Raw genomic sequence first — 22,199 nt, forward strand, 5'->3', positions numbered from 1 at the left:
ACCCGTGTAACTGGAAGGGAACCAGTATCTGTCAGAGGCATTTGTATAACCATGTGTGTCTCAGGCATCTTAGGGCATCAGGAGTAGAAAAGCTGACTCAGGTACACAGAGGTTCTTTGTTCCTCTTCCTGACCCTTGTCTTGCCATTGGGTCTCAGAAGAGGGATTGGAGGGTGGTGGTGTTGCTGCATAATTGGTGCTATCAGTGGACTGGCTCTCACCTGACACCATTACAGACTGCAGCAGCATCATCCTCTCTCTCTCCCCCATTGCCTTCCCTTTGCTGAAGCAGATGGGAATTTGCTTGGGCTGGCAGCTGCAGTGTCAGTCTCATTTGCATCACTGCAGTAACTAGTTTAATGTGAGGTTTCCAAGATCCTGTTGATGTTGGTATGTATTTGGAAATTCAGTCCTTGGTCTCAACTTTCCTGGGAGATCATTCAGGTACCAATGGTAAAAGCTTGATTGCCTTAAAGACAGTGAAAGTTCTAGCATGGGCTTTGGCAGAGTCACGGTTTGGTCTGTTGCCAGCGATCTCCCTCATCTCTGTGTCTCAGTGCTACTCTCCCAGCCTTGCACTTGCACCAAGGTCCATGTAGCTTGAGGATAACTTATTTGCCTCACTTTTGTAAATGCAGTCACTAAATGTACAGGGAAGATGTGGTTTGATCCTAGTTGTTCCGCTGACAGTGTGTGCTGTAGTGCTGCGAGGATGCCTGTTTCCCCCAGCTGCTGTGGCTGAGGGTCAGGAGGAGCCTCTCTCATTTAGTTTACATTTTGTCTCCCATGAGCCTTGAAACTATCTTGTCCGTGCATCTCCCAGCATAGTGTTTCTCTGGGCAGGAATCTCAAGTTGCTGGGTCCCGTCAATGGGAGGAGTTGCAGCCTGCTACATCAGTGCTGCTGCTGCCAGATGAGAGCTGTGATTCCCAGCAGCAGCTGAGTGTCAGCCCTCTGGATAGCAATGCGAGGTAAGGCAGGCTGCAGCCTGCAGCAAGCTTCCCTGGCCTCTTTATAACGGCGTTTGGTTTTCCTTCCTTTTCTTCATTGTGCCCATATATGCTTGGATCCTGATTCTCACTGTGCAGTGGAGCTCTCTATGTGTCTGCTGACAGACCCTTCTTGGATTCCTACTCCTTGTTAGGTGGTTAAAAAGAAGGAACAAGAACCATTTGAGAGAGAAGTCTACTTAAATAAATGTAGTAGGTTAAATGGGCTTTTGCTCTTTTGGTCATTGGGGTTTTACTTTCCTCTGAAGTGATGTTGGAGTCACAAGGTTTGGAGCAAGATACAAACTCTTTGAAAAGCTCATTGAATTCAAGTAACACCTTAATCCTGATTTTTGTCTCAGTACTGCCTATGCTGTAGATAATTGTCACTTAACTGGTTAATTTAGTATTATTGTCCTTATTACAGGCAGAGTTTGAGGTAGGCATAAACCAAAAAATGTCTTTTAAAAGTTAGTAAGCCCAAGACATTGCATGTATTTAACGAGGCCTGCTCCCAGGGTGCTAGGTAATTCACACCCAGTCTCTCTGAAGTTAATTATGTGCTAGTATACAAAGCCTAAATCCTTATAAAGTAGATTCCTTACAGATGTTACTATGAACTTCTTAAATCCTGTGATGCATCATCAGTCTTCTTGGTGTCAGTGAGAGTGAAGGGCTCTGAGCACTGTGGAGGACTAAGCACATCTTAAGAGCTCATTATGAAAAGGCATTTTTAATTATCTTGCTGTGCCTTTCCACCACAAGAGTTGAAAAATACAGCAGTGTTCTCTGAGGCTCCACACAATAAAGCATGTTAGTTATTTACATTCAGACTTCATTTTATGCAGGGCTTACTGGTGTTTATATTGATGGTAGATTCCAGTATTAACATTTGACCTGCTTTTATGCAAAGCTGGACTACCCTGGCAGTCCGCTGTGTTGCCAGTCACCGATAAGTGGGAAAAGGGCTCTGATACACTTTGAGTACCACATTGTGACTATTCCCCTGCCTTCCCTCAGCAGAGTGACTTCACATAAGATTGAGCAGCTGTTTTTCTAGTCTCTTAAATAAACCTTTTCTGGCATGTTCAGTAGATCACTATGAATAATGGGCTTTTCCATTTGGCAGCCAGACTGGAAAGCTAGGGAAAGGGGAAGCAGAGAGGTAAGGACTCATTACTGTGGACTGTGCATAGCCAGTGTGCTCATGATATGAATGTTGGTGAGTACCCCTGATATGGAGCTGCTGGAGAGCTTATGGGTTAGAGAACCAGGCCTAAAACTGTTCTCTATGCAGCTCCATCAGACAGAGCTCACAGGTAAGACTGCTTCCCCATCCCACCCCAGCAAAAGTGTGCTGCTCACAGAGCAAACACAGTGTGGTGGCAGGGTTCAGGATTTATCCCTCTTTATGTATAGGCTGGGTTTCTTGGCTGTTGTAAACCTGGTGTTGCTGGAAAGGGATGGCAGCTACGTCACATCCCAGCTCTGCACAGGGGAGATGCTGGTCACCTTCAGCAGTCCCTGTGGGAGGCTCCTGTCAGTTCGGAAACCCTCCCAGGAGCTGGAGGGAGACGTGGTGTGTACAGTGTTCCCTAACCCCACTCCTCCTGACTCACCAGCCCTTACTCTCCAGAGCTGCTTTGCAGGAGTTCACATTACCAGTACTTTATCTTCTTTGCTATGACGATGCTACCCCCACAGGATTTTAAACAGCCAAGGTGATGCGATTCAAGTGAAGATGGAGGCAGAGCTGAGCTCTTATAGTGATGGATGACACAGCACCATCACCAGTAGGGACCCTGAAATGCAGCTCATGCTTCCAGCTACAAACTGAGCCCTGATGAAGTCTCGTAGTTTGTGTTTTCTTGCACAAGCAAAATTTCCCTTTTCCTCACACACAGGAAAGGCAGATGACGGCTTGCCCCTGCCCTATAGCAAAGAGTTGATTAATCATTTCCTTCTCCATATTTCAGTAAAGCTGTGCTGTTCAGAGCTCATCTAGACTGTTTTGAGCACTTGCACTCTTCTCTTTGCTCTCTTCCTGCAATTGTCCAAAGGCTGGATTTTTTTGTCTCCCTCCCAGCCGTTGTTGTTACTTGCTTGGCAGGGTTAGCAGCTGGGTTTGCCTCTATCAGTGCAAATTAGGATTTTTTACTCATTTTTCTAGTCAGCCTTTTAATATTAGTAATATTTTTTATTATTTTTATTGTGCATTGGTGTTCATCAGTCCAGTTTTAAAGCATTAACATGTATTTCTAATAGAAAGAGTGATCTTCTACACAAAGGAAACCAGGAAGGACACTGCTACTTTTACCTTTAGATCTTGGAAAGTTGAATATAAAGCTAGCATTGTATTTAAAAATGTGTATAGTTCAGACTTTTGAGTAACAGGCTCTTATTAAAGCTGGGCTTTCTGCATGGTGAACCACTGCTTTGTGTGCCTGGCTGTTTGACAGAGAGATTGGTATGTCAGCGAGATGTGTTGCTTGTAATTAAATGGAGCTGGATGCATTGTCACAGGCCCTAGTTTTGATTTAAATGCTGGCTGCAGTGGGGGTAGTTCAGTATAGAAAATGGGGGTTGGCTTGACTTGTATGTATTGCTCTTGGGTTGGCAAAATAAGGAGATGAAGGGACAGTGTGATTTATTGTCTAGGCACTTGAAGAGGCCTGGAAAGAGGTGTATTTTCAGCATTCCTATATTGTAGTCTACACAATAAGCTAAACTAAGTACCAATCTATAAACCCAAGGAACAAGGAAAAAAGCCTTAGAGTTTGCTTAAGGGTGCTGATTACATGAGTATCTTGGAGAAGGAGGAGGAAAAGGAGGCAAAACCAGGGCACTGAAAGGAGGCAGCCTGGTACCCAGCTTTTATGGGCTATATATTACAATGCAGGACCTGCTTTGCAGCTAGTGAGCAAGCTCCTTGTGTTATGAAACACGTAGCTAGGAGCAGAGTTTTTTTTCCCCAAAGCTCCTCTTTCCTAAAGCTGATTCATATCTGCCCTTATTGTTATCTGTTGTGTTCACACGGTGGTTTTTTCTTTTGTTAGCCTGTTTCCTTCCTCGTTTTTAAAGAATAGCTTATCTGCGTGCCCCAGAAGGGTGTGCCTCACAAAGATCACGCGCTTTTCACAGTGAGCTGCGGCCAGCCCGCTGACTACCAGAAAATATGCTGAGCTCTTCAAACTCAGCGCCACATCGCCTTTGAGAAGGTGGGGATTGCACTGCGATGTGCACTGGTGGGGGACTTGCCTGGATCTGGGGCGTCTGTTTCCACTGCTGACAGGCGAGTGCTCTTACAGCATCAACTCATCTTGGAGAGTCAGTGCTTCTGTGTTTCAGAGCTCTTAATCTTTGGTGCCCTGTGGAGGGCAGGAGCAGCGGGACACGGGTGTTTCTGGACATGTCAGTCGCATGTACACAGTGACCAGAGTTCAAGTTTTGGTGTCGGAAGATGAGCCTTCAGCCGAGCTGTGCTGTGATGCGGATGACCTGGGAATGGTCACATAACGCCTCGTCCCTCTTTGCCTGCCTCCTCATGTACATTAACTGCATACCTGTGTATTTCATTGAGTTATTGCAAAGCCAATAGGAGATTGAATTCATTCTGTTGAAGTCTTACAGCACAACCCTCATATTACTGAAGCCCCAGCAGCAAAGGCGAGGGAAGGGACCCTCTTTTGTCAGGAACCTTTGCGATGGATGACAGAGAAGACTCTCTGACAGTGCATCTCCTTGCCAATTCAGGACATTCATTGCTTCTGCAGCAAACTTTGGATCGGCTTTTAGAGTGGATCTGCCTGGACATTCGCCTTTTCCTTGTGTCTGAGAGGGTTACTCCACTGAAATACTATGAGAGATATTGTAAGAAAAGCTGTGGCTTTCCTGGAATATCTGTTCTTCTTTTTCTACATGAGGGATTGGGAGAAGAACGGATTTTCCAGGTCCATGAGCAATTCCAGCGTCCACCCTGGCGCTACCACTGTGCCCAGATTGCTAATGGGCAAAGCTACCCTTATTCCCTCACTCACCAGGACTTCTATAGCCTGGATGACCAGATGCCTGTGTGGGGCATCAGGCGGGTGCACTGCGGCCCTGAAATCCTGCGTGTCACCCTCTACTGCAGTTTTGACAACTATGAGGATGCAGTGAGACTCTATGAGATGATCCTACAGAAAGAAGCAACCATGCAGAAAAGTAACTTCTGTGTCTTTGTGTTGTACGCAACCCACACTATTGCTGTGCAGCTCTGCTTGAAGCAGCTGCCCATCGGGGTGGCTGCTGAGCCGAAGGAGTCATCAGCCTTGCAGTTCAAGGTGCAAGAAATCGGGCAGCTGGTGCCTCTGCTACCTAACCCATGTATTCCCATCAGCAGCACCAGATGGCAAACACAAGACTATGAAGGGAATACAATTCTGCTTCAGGTATGTGTCTGTGGTGCTCTGAGAGGAGGTTTTTGCACAGATCATTGGAATGTTTTTATATTGTTAAATTAACATCATTGCTGCTTGTCTGACATTGAATGTATTATTGCTTTTTTGAGCAGGCTAGTTTGACATCTTCCCTTCCCTGACTGAATTAAATGAACATAGCAGCCTATTCTTGTCCTGTAAGTTATGTTCTAAATGGTTTCAAAAGCACATTTTTGACATCCAAAACCAGACGTATTGTAAGTATAGTGTTGACACAGCATCACATGCAATAGAGTTTGTGATCTTTTGAATGAGTCATCATTGGGCAAAAGTGGCAAAGAAATGTCATAGGAAATCTCTGCCTTGTCTGTTCAAGTGTGTGGCCCTGAGGTTTGTGAATACAAATAAGTAACAACTGACAAGAGACTGTGCTGAGATGATACACAGTGGGAATTACGCATGTGAGTAGCAGAGCAGTTTGGGTCAGTGTGTTATCCTTCCATTCAAACAACCCCTCTCATCTCTGGTTGATTTTTCTTGTAATTTGGGTATTTAAATGATTTGCCCACCCTGTGTTATTTCTTTTTCCTTCCAGAGCTCATTTGTAACAAATCAAGTTAATTATTCTGCACAGCCTATTTCTATGCTACTCTGAACACTAATCCTCAGGGCTGCCTTTGCGTACTGCTCATTCAATGTCACTTTATAAAGTGTTTTGCCACCCGTTTGTATTACACAAGGCCCTGAGCACCTTCATGTCGCTTTGAAGTTGGTCCTGCTGAAGCAGGGGACTGGGCTCCAGGGATTCCAAAGGTTCCTTCCCAAATTACTCTGTGGTTCTTCCTGCTGTAGAAACAATATCTTCAAACTACAGACATACACGAATTCACTGGCAGGAAACTCGGAAGCTTTTTTGAGGGGTGTAGCTGTGCTGCACTGTGCTCATGGTGAAGGAAGCTGGAGCCCACTTGAACTGGAGGATGTGTAACTCGTGTCCATACTCTATGCAGCATGCTGATAGCCTAGCACATGGCACTTTATTTTGCAGCTCTTCAGTTAATGCTGTAAATCTTAACTCTAAGTACACAAAAATTATTTACACACACACCCTGCACACTTTCTGCCTTATTGCAAACCCAGTCCAAGGGTTTGCTCGTGAATGCCACCCATAGGGAGTTGTCATTCCCCCTGAGCCTGCAGGAAGTCTTGGTTTTATTGGTGAGGAGTTAACCCAGGTCACCTAGTTTGATAAAGAAGTAAATAAACCACATCCTCTCCCTTTTTTGCTGAAGTTGCTCACTAATTACTGTTTAATTTTTCCCCAGGCTTAAAATTCCCATCATACACGATTGTTCCTTTACTGTACTTGCAGTTATCCTTGTTGTTCATTTCTGAGCATTTCCAGGTCCATGATGCTCTGTTGTCTGCTGCAGGTGAGGGACAGACGCCATGGTCCAGCTTTGGCACTAGAGCTACACTGAGCATAGCAATGTTCTCCATTTTGTTTGGAATAATCCTTGAGGCTTCATTGGCTTTCCAGACTGCTGTCAGGTGCTGAACTAATGCTAACACGGTGCTGTCTGCAACAGAAATGAGACCCTGGGTTACAGTCAGCTTGCAGCCTGGCATTTTCTACGTGAAGCCGGGATTGTTTTTCCTCCATGTGCATCACTTCATCTACATTGAGCTTCAGCTGCCATCACCCAGGCTTGTAGGACTCCTATGCTGCTCTCTAGGGGCGCTCTGATTCACGCTGCAGGTGATTTCAGCACTTGATTAAGCTAGAATGATATGTTAATGGAGTTCTCTCCAAACTTCCTTCAACAGGTTCAGGGGAGCTCCAAGCCCCATGAAACAAGCGTTGGGCTTTCCCTTCGGCATAATAATGCAGGCAGTGACAAAACCCTGCAGGACTCTGTCACAGCCCAGCTCTCTGTCAGGCGGGGAAACCCTGGGCGCCGAAGCCAGGAGGTGAGAACCACAAAGGGCAAAACAAAACTCGAGCACAGCAAAGCCTTCGCTCCTGATCCCGCCAGCGGTGACCTCCACAGGCGCTTCTGCTCTTCCCTCGGTGGTGCAGCAGCCTGGCCATGGTGGGAAGCCACGTCCTTGCGCAGGCAGGGGAGCAGCAAGCTGCAGGCCTCCCTGCAGCAGAGCCGTGCGCGCCGGCAGGCAGCAGAGACCAACGTGGACACCGGGCTGGCCGTGGGCACCGCTGCGGGCGGTTGCTGCGCTCTGAGCCGCTTCCATAAGGACCTGCGGAGCAGCCTGCTCCAGCCGCGATCCGGGGCCGGCAGCACCCTGCCCTCTCGGGGCTGCGCCCAGCGGCTGCAGGCTGCAGCCAGATGGGATAAAAACACAAGGCAAAGAGCGTCGAGCTGCCACTCGCAGGCACAAAGCACCAGTCCTGACAACGGAGCGGAGGATGATGAGGAGGAGTTCTTCATATGACTGAAAACAACCGTGCCAGATGAGGCTCATCGTTTCCAAATGACAGCGGAGCACTTGTGTGTGTGTTGTGCCTGCTTGTGCTGTGATCATTGATGCTCAGCTTACCTCTGAAGCTGTGACTATATTTCAGTAGTGGGTTCACTGAAGTATATGCTTACTTTCCATTGAGTGATGCTAAAAAGGCTGCAGGCAAAGCAGGAACAGTAATACTGTCTTTACAAAAAGGTTTGTTTTAATGCAGAATAGATTGGAGGATTTTTGTGCAATGAGTAGGAATAAGCCATATGACTCTATTCCAAGATGCTAAAGATAGCCAGTAACATTTTCTGATGGGGTTAGACAGTGCAGTTTGCCTAAGCTGCCCAAGCAGCTGGATGCCCTCAGGGGGGGCTCATCATCCCTCTCTGACATATTGGAACCAAGGCAGTTGTGTTGTCACAGTGGTTACATCAGTTTTCTCTGTGTTCCTTCTCACTTCCTCTGTTCATGGTATTTAAAAGAATGTTGTAAAATTTATGCAAAATGTGAAACATAGGAATGTTCTTTTAAAATATTTTTGAAGAAAAAGAAACCCTAGAGAGAGCTTTTCCCCCGATTATCACAGTGCACACAAAAAGCAAACCCTCGCAGAGCACAGTTTGAGCTCCAGGAAGACCTGTGGCTACCTATTCATGACACTTACCAAAATAAACTCAGCAACAGGCTGGGCTCTGTTAGACCAGTGTGAGTTATCAGCAGGCAATCCTACTTGTGTTTTAATTAACAGAAGACAAGAGAAGCTAATAGTCTTGGCTGAATGCTGGAGCGTAAAAAGGATACAAGAAGTGAAGTCATGTTTCAGCAGCAGATGCTGAAATAACTCCCATCTCAATCAGCACTTCCTTTTCTCAAGTGGGATTAAGTAAATCTCAAAGGGAAAGAGATGGGAAAGGCATGACAGAGGAATGAAATCATAAAAAGAAAAGCCAAATCTGCTCATACTTACCTTCCAAGCAGCACAACAAAGAGATATTTTCTCCTTCAATATCTGAATTTTGCTTTACATGAAAGTGAGAATTTATTGGAGAGCTCCTTCTCTTTGCCTCTTCTTTGTTCATAACTCAAGTTTGACAGGCAATGGTTTCTAGTGGCCCAAGGGGAGGCAGAGGATGATGCGCAGCAGCAGCAGGAGTTCTGCAGGGGAGTTCTGCACACTTTTATGGATGTTGACTTGTACATGTGCCAGCTGAACACAGCCCACACTGCGCTGCTGCAGCTTGATTACCCAAGAACATCCAAACCCACCCCTCTGCTGCTGGTGGGCTGTGCAGTCTGGTGGGACTGGAGCATGGTGCCGCTGGTGTGTGTTAGCTCAGGCTCTGGGAAGGTTCACTGCAGTGTTTGTGAGGGTGGACTGGGAGGGGTAAGGAGAGAGGAGGAGGATAGCGGTAGGGCAGCAACCTATACAGTGGGCATAGATGGGATACTCATGAACCCAGGAGAAAAGCCAGAAGTGATATTCCTGGGAGAAGCAGCTTTACAGAGAGATTTCATGGCCTTCTCTCTACTCAGTCATGCCAAAGGTACTTGAGTGTGAGCCTAATCTCATTTTACCTAAGAGGGTGCTTAAAAGGTAGAAGGTCAGTATCCAGCATGAGGGAAATGCTCTATCATTTAAAACAAAAAATTAAAGAAAATGAGATATGATGTTCATCTGCCTGCAGTGGCTCACAGAAGAGAAGGACTTCAAGTCAAAGAAAAACTGCTCTTAAAATACTGTTTGTAATGGGTGTATAAAATCCATGTGTTTTAAGTGCAGGATACACCTAGCATAAATGCCATATTACACAGGCAGCTGATAAGTCAAAAGGGCACAGTTTCTCCTTGAATGGATTCAGCACTTGAAGGCAAAGGTTCACATTGCCCATTGACAGTTCATATCTCTGCCACCTTTATTTTACGTTTCTTCCTTGCACACTGTGCTGTTTCTTTCAGGTTTTATATAAAGAATAATGACACAGAGTGCAGGTTGGCAGGGGTCTGCTGGAGCTCTGTACCCCAAAGAACATGTGAGGAGGTCACAGGTAAGTAGCCAGACCCAACAGCCTCTTGGGAAGGGGCAGAGGTGTGAGGTGTGCAGGGCTGGCAAGGCTAGCAGCAGGTTGAGCTGGGGGCTGCCTGTCCCATGTGCTCATCCCAGCAAAGCACATGGGGAGCAGGGTCTTGGTGAAGAGCTGAAAAGGGAGTTTTGAAGTTATGCTTAGGGATAAGATGGCATTGCAACCCTGAATGGAGGAAAATGAGGTGTGTGGGGGTTTCTTTTTTACCATTTGTATGTGTCATGCTTGATATAAATTATTTAGTCTGGTAAAATGCTTCTGATGTAGTTGTGGCCATCGGGACAGAGCACTGCACCAGCTACTAAGAAGGAGAAAAATGACTGCTGCTGCTGAACCCAGGACAAGGGGTGATGGTGCTGTGGATACTGAGTTGCTGACTCCTTTCATGGGCACCTCGACAGACAGCAGCTAAGGGTGGTCAGCATGGGTTGGTACCCACTAACCAGGATTTTAAGATGTGCCCTTTTTGAGGGTGGTGGTCATCATATGTTGTGCCAGTCTGTCTGTCAGGAGATATTGCAACCGGGAGCAAGAGCATGACCCTGGGTCTCCTGAAAGCTGTGCAGTTGGGTGACCCTATTCCCAGGAGGGAACAGAGATGTTGCTGTGGCTGTTCTCACAAGGGATAATGGTGAACAATCCCAAGCCAAGGGAAAAGCTTTTCTCCTATGCCAGTTGCACAGTCTAGGTGATGGAGTAGGGAAATCTTTTCCTTGCAGGAGCAGGAAGCTTGCTGAGAGTGGGAGCCACTTGCAGCCAGTCAGGTGAAGCTGGAGACCTTGTTCTGAAGTCACCACAACCCAGAGGCAGCAGCTGTTGCTTTTGTTGTTTTAGTCCCTGACTAAAGGAATGGTCTTTTGTCTCCTTTGAAGCAGCACAATGGTATTCCTGCGGAGATCGGGAGGCGTGCGAGTGCTCCGCAGTGCAGCCCACTCCCTGTGCCTGGCAGGGTGCTGGGGTGCTGGCAGGCACCCAGGCAACCCTGACCTTGGCAGGCAGCTGCTGGCATCGGTAGTGATGCCGCAGGCTTGGCCTCTCCAGCTAAGGAGGAATTGGCAAACTTGATTCTTTCGGGGAAGCAAGTGCTGAATGCGCTCTTCTTTCCTGGGTTTTGGGCCAAGTTCAGCTTTCCTGAATGCCTGGGTAAACCCTGAGGTGGTGCAACGAGCACAGCAGAGCTTTCCAGAGTTACACTGGCAGGTCTGGGAGGGGAGTTCCTATTCTCTCAGCTCGGGCAGACTATTCTTCGTCCGTGTGGACGCTGTGCTCTGTGCCCAGGGCAAAGCTTCACAGCCACTCAGTGGAGGAAAAACTGTTGCATGTATCAGAAATGCTGTGTTTGTGATGGGAACACAACCCAGAACTGCTCTCTGTAAGCCGAAGAATGTGCAGCAGCTCCTGCTCCTCCTTGGGCTGCCCCATGGTGTGCTCCTGGCCCTTCCACACAGCACAGCCATGGCACTGGGTGTCTGTTGCCATAAATCACATGGAAAGGGTGTGGGGTCACTGACTGATGGGTCCCTCTATCCATCCAGTATGTGCTATAAGCAGTAGTGTAAATTTTCCTCTATTACTGCTCTGCTGTGCTGGAGTCCAGTCAGGTGCCCCGTCCCCTCACCTCTTGGCATTTCCGGAGTGTGCAGATCCCCTCCTTATTTTTTCCTTTTTTTTTGGTTATTTCCCCCCCCCCCCCCCCCTTATTTCCTTTTTATTTTCCTTTCTTTCCCCCTTTTAAAGGATTCATGTCTCTGTTTCTCTACTTTTCTCCTAGCCTGGCTGTGGCTGCCTGGGGTGAGCTGGATCGGTTCCCGGGGCTGCAGGGATGGTGGCTGCAGGGCCGGGGTGCAGGAGGGAGAGGGGCACAGGGCCGGCGTGCGGGCTCCCATCGCCGCCCGTCCCTGACGCACCAGCTCCGCCTGGTGCCCGCAAACGGCATCGATTCACCAGCGGGTGCGGTGCTTGTTGGGGGCTTTACCCCCCCGGGGAGCAGCAGCGGACTGGAGCGCGCGGGCTGCGGGCAGGCTGCAGCTGCGACCTGAGCCCAGGGTCCTCGGCAGCCTCCCGGCATCGCTCCAGTTTTTGCCTCCCGCTCCACATTGCACAGACTTCCATGAAGCCGCCTGGAGGAACCGCTCCAGGTCATTCTCCCCTCCCCGGATCATGCCGGGAGATGGTGTTCTTGCGGTCGCCCCGGCCAGGGGTCCCCTCACCAGGCCTTTCTGTGGCATCAGGTCTCCAGGCTCAGCTGTGGTCCAGTGCATCTGAGCTGCTTATAAGCCTCTTCAGTCCCCCCTGCATTCCAGTAATTGAGGGTTTTAATCCTTGTTTGCGTGAATGTTAAACTAACCTGATATGTAAGGAAAAAAAAAATAGAGATATTAACAACAAAGAAAACAAATTTATCTCTCATGCATTCATTTTTCTCTGCCAGCAAGCTAGTTAATTTGGGAAGACCTGTTGTCTAAGTGATAGGGAAAAATAGAGTTCTTCCTTACCGTGCTTCACTGTCTTAATGGCAGCCTCAAACATCGATGCTCTGCAATTTTATACGCCTTTGTTACTGTGCATCTGTTGAGTGCAGACAAAAATAAGGTACAGTACCAACATGCTTGTTACAAAGACATTTTGCTAAAAAATGATACGGCAGATCATTTAATAACCGAAAAAAGCAAATAATTAGTTTTAACTGTGGATAATTTAATTTCAAAGGTTAAAAAATCAGACTTCTCCCCTTTTTGTCAATAGTCAAGCACCCAGGATTGCCCTTGGGTTGTCATAAATTAATCCCATTCCCCTTTGTGAAGGCAATGGTCCATTGTGCAATGGAGCAGGGTGGGAAGGGGGACCTTTGCTCTGCTGGGGCAGAGCAGAAGGAGATGCAGAGCACTCTGGGGTCATGGCTGCAGTCATTCTGTGCCTTGCTTGCAGAGCAAATTACAAAGCTCAAAGGCCCTTAGGCTTTGCTTTTCTTTAATAAGGAAGAACAGCCAGGGAATAAGAAATCTCTAATAATGAAGAATAGGAAATTTCAGCTGAAACCAAAGTGAAGCCAAGAGGTCTGGGCTGTCAAAGGGAGGCAGAGGGCTTGGGGGTGTCCCTGTGGAACCCTCTGGCACATCCTTCTCTCCTTTCCCCCTGGCAGGCCGTGTGTGTTAGTGGTTCACCTCTCAGCACGGGAGCAATGGAAAGATGTTTCAGGACAGGGAGGATTCTCCATGGCCCGCTTGCCCACAGGCACTGCTGGGGCTTGCAGGAAGGCCACTGCCCTCTTGCATTCCAGGATCTCCCTGCCCATTCCTGTGGCATCTCCCGCAGACAGGCACAGCTTTGCAGCAGGTGGGAGGTTCTGCTGCTGGGCTTTGCCAGAGAACCCTGAGTAAAACACCAAATACCGGTCACGTCAGTCTGACCGGCCATGTGAGCAGGTGGGAGTGGAGTGGGAGTGTGCATGTGTCAGGGCTGGGGGCTCAGCTTGTACAGAGCTGCCCAACCTGCATGTGCTCCTAACAAGGGTTTGTCCTTCGCTTCAGTGTTTTCATGCAAGGCTCACGAGGAGCTTTCTTTTCTTCTCAGGGAGCTGAAAACTCTTTTCACCTTCAGTCTTTTCAGCCCTGATGGTAAGTGCAGAAGGCACATCCCTGCCTCAGGGTGCAGCTTGCCTGGGGGCTCAGGAAACATGGGAGAGAGACTCAGCAGAAGGGGCTTCTTGGGGATAGGTTAGGATGTATGGGAATGATGCAAGTGCCCCATTTGGGCCTTGGTAAGAAACCTGGCCTATGATGCACTTTCATTCCAGCAAACTGCCTGTATGGCTGTGGGTTTTATCTAATTGTGGGGCTGGTTCATCTCTTCCGTGACTCAGTGCTGCAGAGGTGCTCTGCTGCTTTGTAACCCCTGTGGTCAACCACACAGGAAAGCTAACACAAGAGAACAAAATGCCTTTTAAAAGACCTGCCTGATATACTCCTGCAATGTATTCCTCAGGATGATAGCTCTTAGTCAGGCTTCTCTTCTGCCACAATCAGGTGTGCCTGCAGCCTACGCTTCAGCAGCAAGTGATGCACTGGATCTGTTCCTTTTTCGGTGTCAGGCGTTCCCCATCAGCTCCATTTTCAGGAAGAGCTGCTCATTTTCAGTGCCATGTCTCAAGCTGGACACCTCCAATCCTTAGTACTCAATTGAAAAGAAGGGTCAGAGGTATTTCTCTGCCCCCAAAATGTAACAGCAGTCATACACAATAACAAAATACAACAGCAGTCACAGTAAGTGATTTCTCTCCTGTTTCCATGTGCCAGCTTTCATTAAGCACAGAGAATGCACCCAATCAACCCAGATTAAAAATTCAGCTGTCCTGTATTTCACAGAAGAAACGGGGATCACACCCAGGTTTGGGAGGGTGCCTGCAGGTTACAATTGATGTGTTGGGAAGCAGTTGGCACAGGTCCGTGGTCTTGGGCACTGCCAGAAGGCAGTGATACTTCCACTGAGTTTCTCATCCTGCTCTCCCAGCAGACTCCTCCTGACACCACAGCTGCACTGCAGGGTGCTGTGCTGCTCTCCTAATGCTTAATTATCATAATTTGAGAGAGGTTTTGAGAGGTTTCCATCTCCCGTGGAGCACCTGCATTAATATTCCAGCTCAGGATCTCAGTTCTGCTGCTGATTACAGGCAAGGACAGATCTGATTCTTATTACCGTGAATTAATATTCTTTAAGAGTCCTGAAAGCTTTCTTCTCCCCTATCGCCCTCCTTCAGGCACTGGCAGCCTGGCTATGTTGGGAGGTGATTAGGTTTGTAAATTTGCTCCTGCAGATACTCGGTGACACCATTAGTTTTCTCATCTCACTTGTGCAGCTGAAATTGTGACAGCCTCGCTGCTTTAATTGGGATCATCTCAAGTTCCATCTCACCATCAGAAGGAACCTTGTAGGGTGCAGGCCTGAGTAGGCATGGAGCAGGCAGGAGCCTCCGGGGCTTTTAGCTGTCATAGTTGGTAGGATTGATCCTCGCTTTCCAAAAATGGAAGGTGGGATGAGAGAGACCCTGACAACTGAGTGGAAGTGGAATATGTCCCTTGCTCTGAAGTAGCCCCCTCCTGTTTGACACAGCTGGGATTCTTGGTGTAGAATAAGAGGCAAAAAGTGCCTGGAGAACTGGAGAAAGTGCCTCCTCTGCCTCTTGCCTTAGGTTTTGCTCATTGCTGCTCCCTTGGGAGTGGCAGGAGAGGTGGAGGAAGAAGGACGCACTCTAGGCATCACAGCTTTAGTGCCACTGTGTCACTTTTGCCCTTGTGCCACCGGCTGTGACATGCTGGTAGCTGAGATCATGCCTGGTGGGTGTGGTGATGGGAACAAGTGCAGGTCCTGCATCATCTCTTTCACTCAGGCATCTGGGATAGGAAGGGGTGTAGTCGGAGCTGTGACTCCTTGCCCTGTGCCGGGGCCACCTTTGTTCTTTCTTCACGTGGTGGGAGTGAGCACTCTCACTGGGCTGGGGGCGGGGGGCAAAGGTCTCTGCAGAGCTCTACTCAGCCCTGAGTCACCCTTGGTGCCTGCGTGGCAGAGAAACACCCATCCAATGCTGCGGGCAGTGCCCGTCAGCCAGTGCTGCCTTTGCTCTGCTGGCTCCCAGGTCTGCCTTGGGAAGAAGCCTCTTTTGCAATAGTCACTGTCCCCACTGCTGCCCTGCTACCAGAGCATCTCCTCCTGGCCCCAACTTTGTATTCCAGCATCATCACTTTTCCTTCCCTGTTCCCTCCCCTGCTGTCCCACAGATGATGCTCATGGGGTCTTGCAGCTGATGTGCAGGAGGAGGGTCCAACCGGTGTGGGGCAGGAGGGCAGGCAGCTCTGTGCCTCTGCCAGGGACAAAGGGCAGTGCCCTGACACTGCGGTGGTGTTCCCAGGAGAAGGGAATGGGGTGACCTACTTGGTGGGAGCTCAGCCTTAAATCCCAGTGTGTCTTTGAGTACCAGTAAGGGAAAAACTTTGGGCAAGCAGCAGCCTCTGCAGTGCCTCTCACCTCTCTGGAACTAGATGAGCTTTAAGGCCCCTTTCAACCCAAACTATTCTATGATCCCATATGGAAGAATTTTTCTAGGGCCTGGGAATTACTGGCTGGCAGGATAGGTGGCTGCAGCTTAGAGTGATACTATATATAAAACAAAGCATTAGGCTAATCTTCCCTTGTATCTCCTAGTTTATCCATTCCTGTCCACAGATGGTGTGCTGCTTGGTCAGAGGCTGCAGACATGGGAGGGCTGTCATCAGCCCCTAGCTGGGGCTCACCACACTCAAGGCCCTCACAGGAGTGACTGAATTGGATGCTTAGGCCATAAATGTGCACCTATGATCCTGTCATTAAACACCTGCCTCTTCCCATGGGCTGGTCTTTCACCCTACCACAGACGGAAGTCTTTCCCCTGTGTTTATTGCTGCCAAAAACCATAGCTGGTAGAGCATGTTATCAGGGTTGGAGTGGCTGGGACACAGTAACAGTTATGGCCTGCCCTAGATGTTGGCAATGAGCCCGTCTGGCTCGTTGGACTTCCCTCTTCAGCTAGATCCTGCACTGAGCAACACCGCTGCCAGCAGTGTGCTGTGTGTCAGGCTGCTTGCTCCAGCGCTGCTCCGAGCCAGGAAGCACAAACCCAGCATCCACAGGGAGCATTGCTGTGTACCCTGCCCTGCCTCCCTGTGAAGGCAGCTGCCCCTGCCTCAGCTGGTCACTCCCTGGTGAAGGAGAGGTGTACCTGCACCGTGGTGTTCCCATGTTGCTTTCTGAATCTGAAGCTTCACTGGTGTATGGTTGGAGTGGAAACATGGTTTGTGGTTTTGCTTTTGTTTGCCAGAATTGGCTTAAAATGCTCCAGGGAGTCCCAATTAAAACAAACAAAGGAGATTGATTATATTCAAGGACACTCCCAGAACAATGTGGGAAATGTGATTCTGAGAGTGAGTACAAAGGAGACGTGTTTTGGTCATCCCAAAGGCTAGAGGTTTTGTGTCTAGTGAATCCAAGCAAGTGGATCTTGGTTGCATTCCTCTTCCTCCCTTATTTCTTGGTCATGTTAGATGAAAGCATCCTCACTGTATTAGGAATGGCACGTAGAGCACCTTCCTTTGAATGCAACTGTGGGGAAACTGGTGGTGGTTGCTGGAATGGGTGTAAGTCACTGGGATGAAGTAGAAGTGTTGTGAAACCTTGTGCTGTACATCAAATGCAGCATTTCAGGCACTGATATCCCACTTCCCACGCACTTCCTTACCCCTTGGGTATGGGGATTGTTGTGCTGGCCTCCTGCTAGTCCAGCCATTGCTTAAGAACATAGACACACTTTCCACAAGTGAGTTGGGTTGTTGTAAGGTGACTCACCCCATTGGTTCTGGCACCACTAGAAGTGTCTCAGCGGATGGGATGCTGAATCCCGAGGCCTGGGCTCCGTTGAGGGTCCTGCTGGGTTCCCACTGGCCTTGGTAGGGGTGGTTTGGCCACCAGCTGGTTTCACCTGCAGGTTCAGTGGCTTCACACTGTGGGCAGCACTGGGCTCCTTGCCCCTTCAGCCTGGTTCCACAAACCTATAACCATGGCCTAAGCCAGGCTGTGAGGGTTTCCAGCCTGTCCGTGTGAGCTGGGGGGCCACGGAAAGGGGTAGAATGGGAGCAGAGGTTCCCTGACAATTTCACTGTGGCTTTTCATCTTGATTTAATTCAGAGCTACTGGGCTTTGAGGAGGGAATAGCTGGTTTCAGAAATGCCTCATGCTAATGTTTACCAGATACTCTTTTTAGATGGGAAAGTCATTCTGTGTGACGAGAAATCTTGCAAATGTTATTTTTTGTTGCGAATCAGAGTGAAACCAGATTTCAAGAGGTTTAGGCTTCTCACAGACTTGAAGTTTTGGCCACCTTTAGCTGCAGCTCCCTGACAGCCTGCTTGAGCTGCCGAGCCACCTCAGTCTGTAGCACACAGCACAAGGTGCTAACACAGTCGAGACAAGATAGGTGCCATGGTAAGCCAAGAATTTTCTATTAGGGAAAAGCAAGAGTTTTACTTTTTGTAGCTGTATTGATTCAGCAATTGTTTTTAGCGGAGACGACTTCTTTTTTCCCCCCAGTTTCATTGTTTAACTCTGGTAATAACCACTGTTGTGTTTGCAAGTTTTAAGTGATGACAGGCCAAATGCCTCTCTAGCATTTCATTTCTTCCTGTGTCAGTGTGCTGGCTTTGCCTGCCTTCATCAGCACCCAGGGCTTTCTCTCCCTTGCACTGCTTGACGTGTAGCTGAGCTGTGGGCAAGCTCTATCTTGTACCATGCTGGCATGGGTTATGCGGTCCCTGTGCCTCCCCAGATGATCAATGCCTCAAGGTGCCTCTTATTCAAATAGATTATATTCAGTCTGTAATTTGCTGGCACCAGTAAGGTGAGTACTCGACGTGGGGTTCCTTAGTGGCCTTCAAGCTCCTTCTGGACATACTGGGGGCTGAAAATGTCCCCTCTTCATGCATCAGGCCAGGCTGGGCACAACATATGCCGGGAACAGCTCCTTCTCTCCCTCGTTGTCCACGTGTCCTGCTGGCACAACTTATCCCCACTGAATCCAGCCAGGGGAGTGCAGCATAAGCAAACCCAGCAGCAGCAGCCGGTGTGACCCAAGAGGAGCCACGCATGGTAGCTGGGAGGCGAGAGTTCCCAGGATTCAGATTTCAGGAGGGAAGCTGCCAAATCATGGGCTGACGTCAGCCCGGTGGCCCCCCGCAATACCAGACAGCCCTGTCACGGCCACTTGCACAAGCTGGGTTACTTAAACTCACTAGAGATGTGGAAAGCTATGTCCCAAAAAACCCTTCTGCTTTTAGTCAAACAAAAAAGGGAGAAGAGGAAGGAAGGAGGACCCATAAGACATTTTCCTGTAATGTCTCCCAGAATCACAGCTCTTGCCCCACTTATCCGGCTGCTGGGTTTTATTTTCAGCTGCTTGATTCATAAGAGGGTGTCTCAGAGTGTTTGGAAGTGTCTGGACTACTTCTATTCCCCACAGTGACTCACGGCCATCTGTGGAGAGCCAGCCAGGTAGTGATTCCACAGCCTTGCTGCCTGGGGAAGGGGGAACGGGGTGTTGGGAATGTGGGGGCTGCCCGAGTCCCGGAGCCCCTGCAGCACTGCTGTGCAGTTTGCTGCAATTGGATAGTAGGCAACTTAGCAAAACCAGACCAGCATGGGAATTTTCCAGGCTTAATTTGAGCTTTTCTTGATTCCAGTGTAGCTGTGAGATTTGATGGTCTCCTGAGTTTTCTGCATTCTGCTATGCTTTTATGGCAGGAGCAATGACAAACCTCAGATCATCATCAAAACCTGGTTTTATGTTGTTCGCGAAGGAAAGTGTATTGACAATGAAAATACTTGGGAAGCATTGCAAGGCCAATGCGGAATGGAGATCTCCTCCCTCCACACCCACCATAGGGATCTTGGGCCTCCAGGAGGTGGATGAGGACAGCAGCAGTGGGTGCCCACGAGCAGCTGACCCATGGTGCATTCTGGATACTTGTCTGGATCTCTCAGTTGCTTTTCCTGGGTAGGATTTGTCCACAAGAGAACTTATCATGGTGCAGTTACTACTTGGAGGATGATTATTTGAGAGCATTTGTTCTGTGTGTTTCTCCTTTGTGTTCTGTCTTGTTTGATCTGAACACAGAAATGCACATTGGCAACCTCAGCCTATCCATCTATTTTCATTAATGCTCCAGCATGTGTTTTTACTTTATAGGGGATTGCATGGTGTTGCTGATGGTAATGGGAAAGGAGATGTTATGGGCATGCAGCAGCCCCTTTTAACATTGACAACATCTTGGCCGATATTTAAAAGCCAAAGCAGTCACCCTTATGTTCTAAAAGCTGTTTGTCTGTAATGTTAAATTATAATAATAATAATAGTAATAACCCTGCTGATGCAGAGGATGTGTGGGAGAAACTGAAAATTTCCTATGAGGCTTTGCCAAGATTGAAGTGATTTTTTTTTTCCTTTAATGACTGAAGGCCATTTCTCACAGCAGTGGGTAGCGGTTCCAGCTGCACCATGTCAGAGCTGAGCTCAGGACCAGGCTCTGGAGGCAGCACGACTGTATCCTTCTGCGAAGCATGTAGGAGGCAGCACAGTAATTTCCCCAGAAATGTGGGAAATGAAGCCCTGGATGTGATCGCCCTCAGTCCAGCAAGGCATCAGCAGAGCGGCCCCATCCTCTCAGCCCAGCTGTTCCCAGGTCCTGCACATCTGCAGCTCACACAGCTCAGACTTGGGCTCAGCCTTTCTTCAGAAACCCCTAGTTCATTCAGTACTGAGACTGCAAAGCCGCTCACCTTGCTGCAAAGGATGCAAGGCATCCGCTTGTTCCAAAGAGGTAGCAGGTTAAGACTCGGTTATCTCTGCGGGACCATGGAGGTCTCAGCTGCATAAATGCAATTTAATGCCTTGAAACGCAGGGTGTGCAGGGCAGGAGCTGGCAGGGGTGCAGAGCATGCCCCGGGCTCAGGCCACCCCTGGGACCCTGTGCTGAGGCACAGAATTGATGAGATTGTCATAGGCGCAGCCATGCAGTCACGGCTGAGGAGGTGCTCTCGTCCCCAGCCTCTCCCCTGGGGCTTCCAGCCTCTCCAGAAAATTACCCTGCAGAGTGTAATTTCTCATGCTTATTCCTAGCCTAATGGCGTGCAGTCAGTTTGGGGTTTGGAAGCTGGATGAAAGTTAATTTGAGTTTAAAAATTCAGTCAATCAGACATGGTTGGTAGAGTTGTTTTTTGTCTTTAACCTCATGCTTCATAGATGTGGTGGGCATTGTGAGCCGTAGGGCCAACATGATTTAGACCTCATAGCAGCCTTCCAGTATCTGAAGGGGGGCTATAGGGATGCTGAGGATAGACTGTAGTGATAGGACAAAGGGTAACGGGTTAAAGCTTAAACAGGGGAAGTTTAGATTGGATATAAGGAGGAAGTTCTTTACTGAGAGGCTGATGAGGCACTGGAATGGGTTGCCCAGGGAAGTTGTGAATGCTCCATCCCTGGCGGTGTTCAAGACCAGGTTGCACAGAGCCTTGGGTGACATGGTTTAGTGTGAGGTGTCCCTGCCCATGGCAGGGGGGTTGGAACTAGATGATCTTAAGGTCCTTTCCAACCCTAACTATTCTATGATCCTATGATTTTGTGGTGGGCTTCATAGATTGGTGGGCATTTTGAGCCTTAGGGCCAAAATGATTTAAACCTCTCCACTGGGTAGGAAAATAGTATTATTCCCATTTTATTCAGAAGGAAATGAAAATAAAAGGATTTTGCCCAACAGCGCAGAGAGAGTCCTTTTAATAAAAAGCAGATCTCTCATCTCTTAATTTTGCAACAACATCCTCCTTCCTAAATTCTCCTTTCATACACTTCAAAACTTTGCACTAACAGTTTGTTTTTATTGGGCATGGCCTTGATAAGTGATTTCTTTGAACAATAGCCAATTCACTGTCTATTGTTGAGTGGTAATGAGCTGCCTTAACATAAATGCAACAGTACACCAAGGTTTTACACCTGACTAGGCAGCCAGGGGTCTAAACCCTATGTCTGATGTATGAAAAAAGCCCCCATTATTGTTTGGAAGAAGAATGAGAACAATTAGGAAGACGACGAATGCAAATGTACGGCATAAATAGAGACTGAAGGATCTTGGGTACTTAGGCTGGTTTCTCTTCTTACACCATACCACCACTCCCTGTATCAATCCTTATAATTTCTCTTTGTCAGAGGGGTAGTGAGGTGACAATGTCACTTTTAATCAGGGATGCTGGGGCTGAGAATGGCTTCATGAAGGCTCATCAATGGTAGGTGAAATGGAAGTTTTGACATCTGTAAGAAGGGAAAGAAAAGGGATTTTTGGATGACAGTGAAGAAGTCCTTCTTGCCTGGACAAATGACAATTTAGTGCATCTTTCTTCCATGTCAAGTACAGGTAACTAGACTGCAGTTAAGGCACTTCTTGATGAATCTTAGTATTTCTAGGTAACAGGATTACTCAGAGAGATGTCAGTGGTGGGATCAGAAATAACTTATGAATGTTGCTTTTTTTTCTCAATGTGTTTACAGGTGTTCATAGAACCATTTCTGTCTTTTTCCTGCCTTTTGAGGTGCTTATTACCACAGGCTGCTGGAAGATCCTGGGAACTGGATGGTCCTACATTGGCAGAAGCATTGATTGTGCTTGGAAATTA

The 22,199-nt window shown here is 48.2% G+C and overlaps 1 protein-coding gene across 2 annotated transcripts; it reads left to right on the top strand.

Annotated features, from left to right (window-relative positions):
* Positions 1–4,309: 4,309 nt before the first annotated feature.
* On the top strand, positions 4,310–12,018 carry FAM124B (family with sequence similarity 124 member B). 2 transcript variants are annotated; one of them, XR_013957468.1, is made up of 3 exons: positions 4,310–5,418; positions 7,234–9,920; positions 11,728–12,018. XR_013957468.1 is itself a non-coding variant. In XM_080624298.1 (2 exons), exons 1-2 carry the CDS (start codon positions 4,693–4,695, stop codon positions 7,855–7,857), a joined length of 1,350 nt encoding a protein of 449 aa, XP_080480424.1. In that variant the 5' UTR covers positions 4,310–4,692; the 3' UTR covers positions 7,858–12,018. The 2 variants fall into 2 exon arrangements, 1 of the variants encoding a protein (XP_080480424.1); XM_080624298.1 differs by having other exon boundaries at positions 7,234–12,018.
* Positions 12,019–22,199: the final 10,181 nt, after the last annotated feature.

This window comes from Psittacula echo, assembly GCF_963264785.1.
Source record: "Psittacula echo genome assembly, chromosome: 7".
Classification (NCBI taxonomy): Eukaryota; Metazoa; Chordata; class Aves; order Psittaciformes; family Psittacidae; genus Psittacula; species Psittacula echo.

Coding starts and splice junctions, on each gene's coding strand:
- FAM124B (XM_080624298.1), top strand. CDS start 4,693: ATGGATGACAGAGAAGACTCTCTGACAGTGCATCTCCTTGCCAATTCA. Junction 5,419..7,233: donor GGAATACAATTCTGCTTCAG/GTATGTGTCTGT, acceptor TTCCTTCAACAG/GTTCAGGGGAGCTCCAAGCC.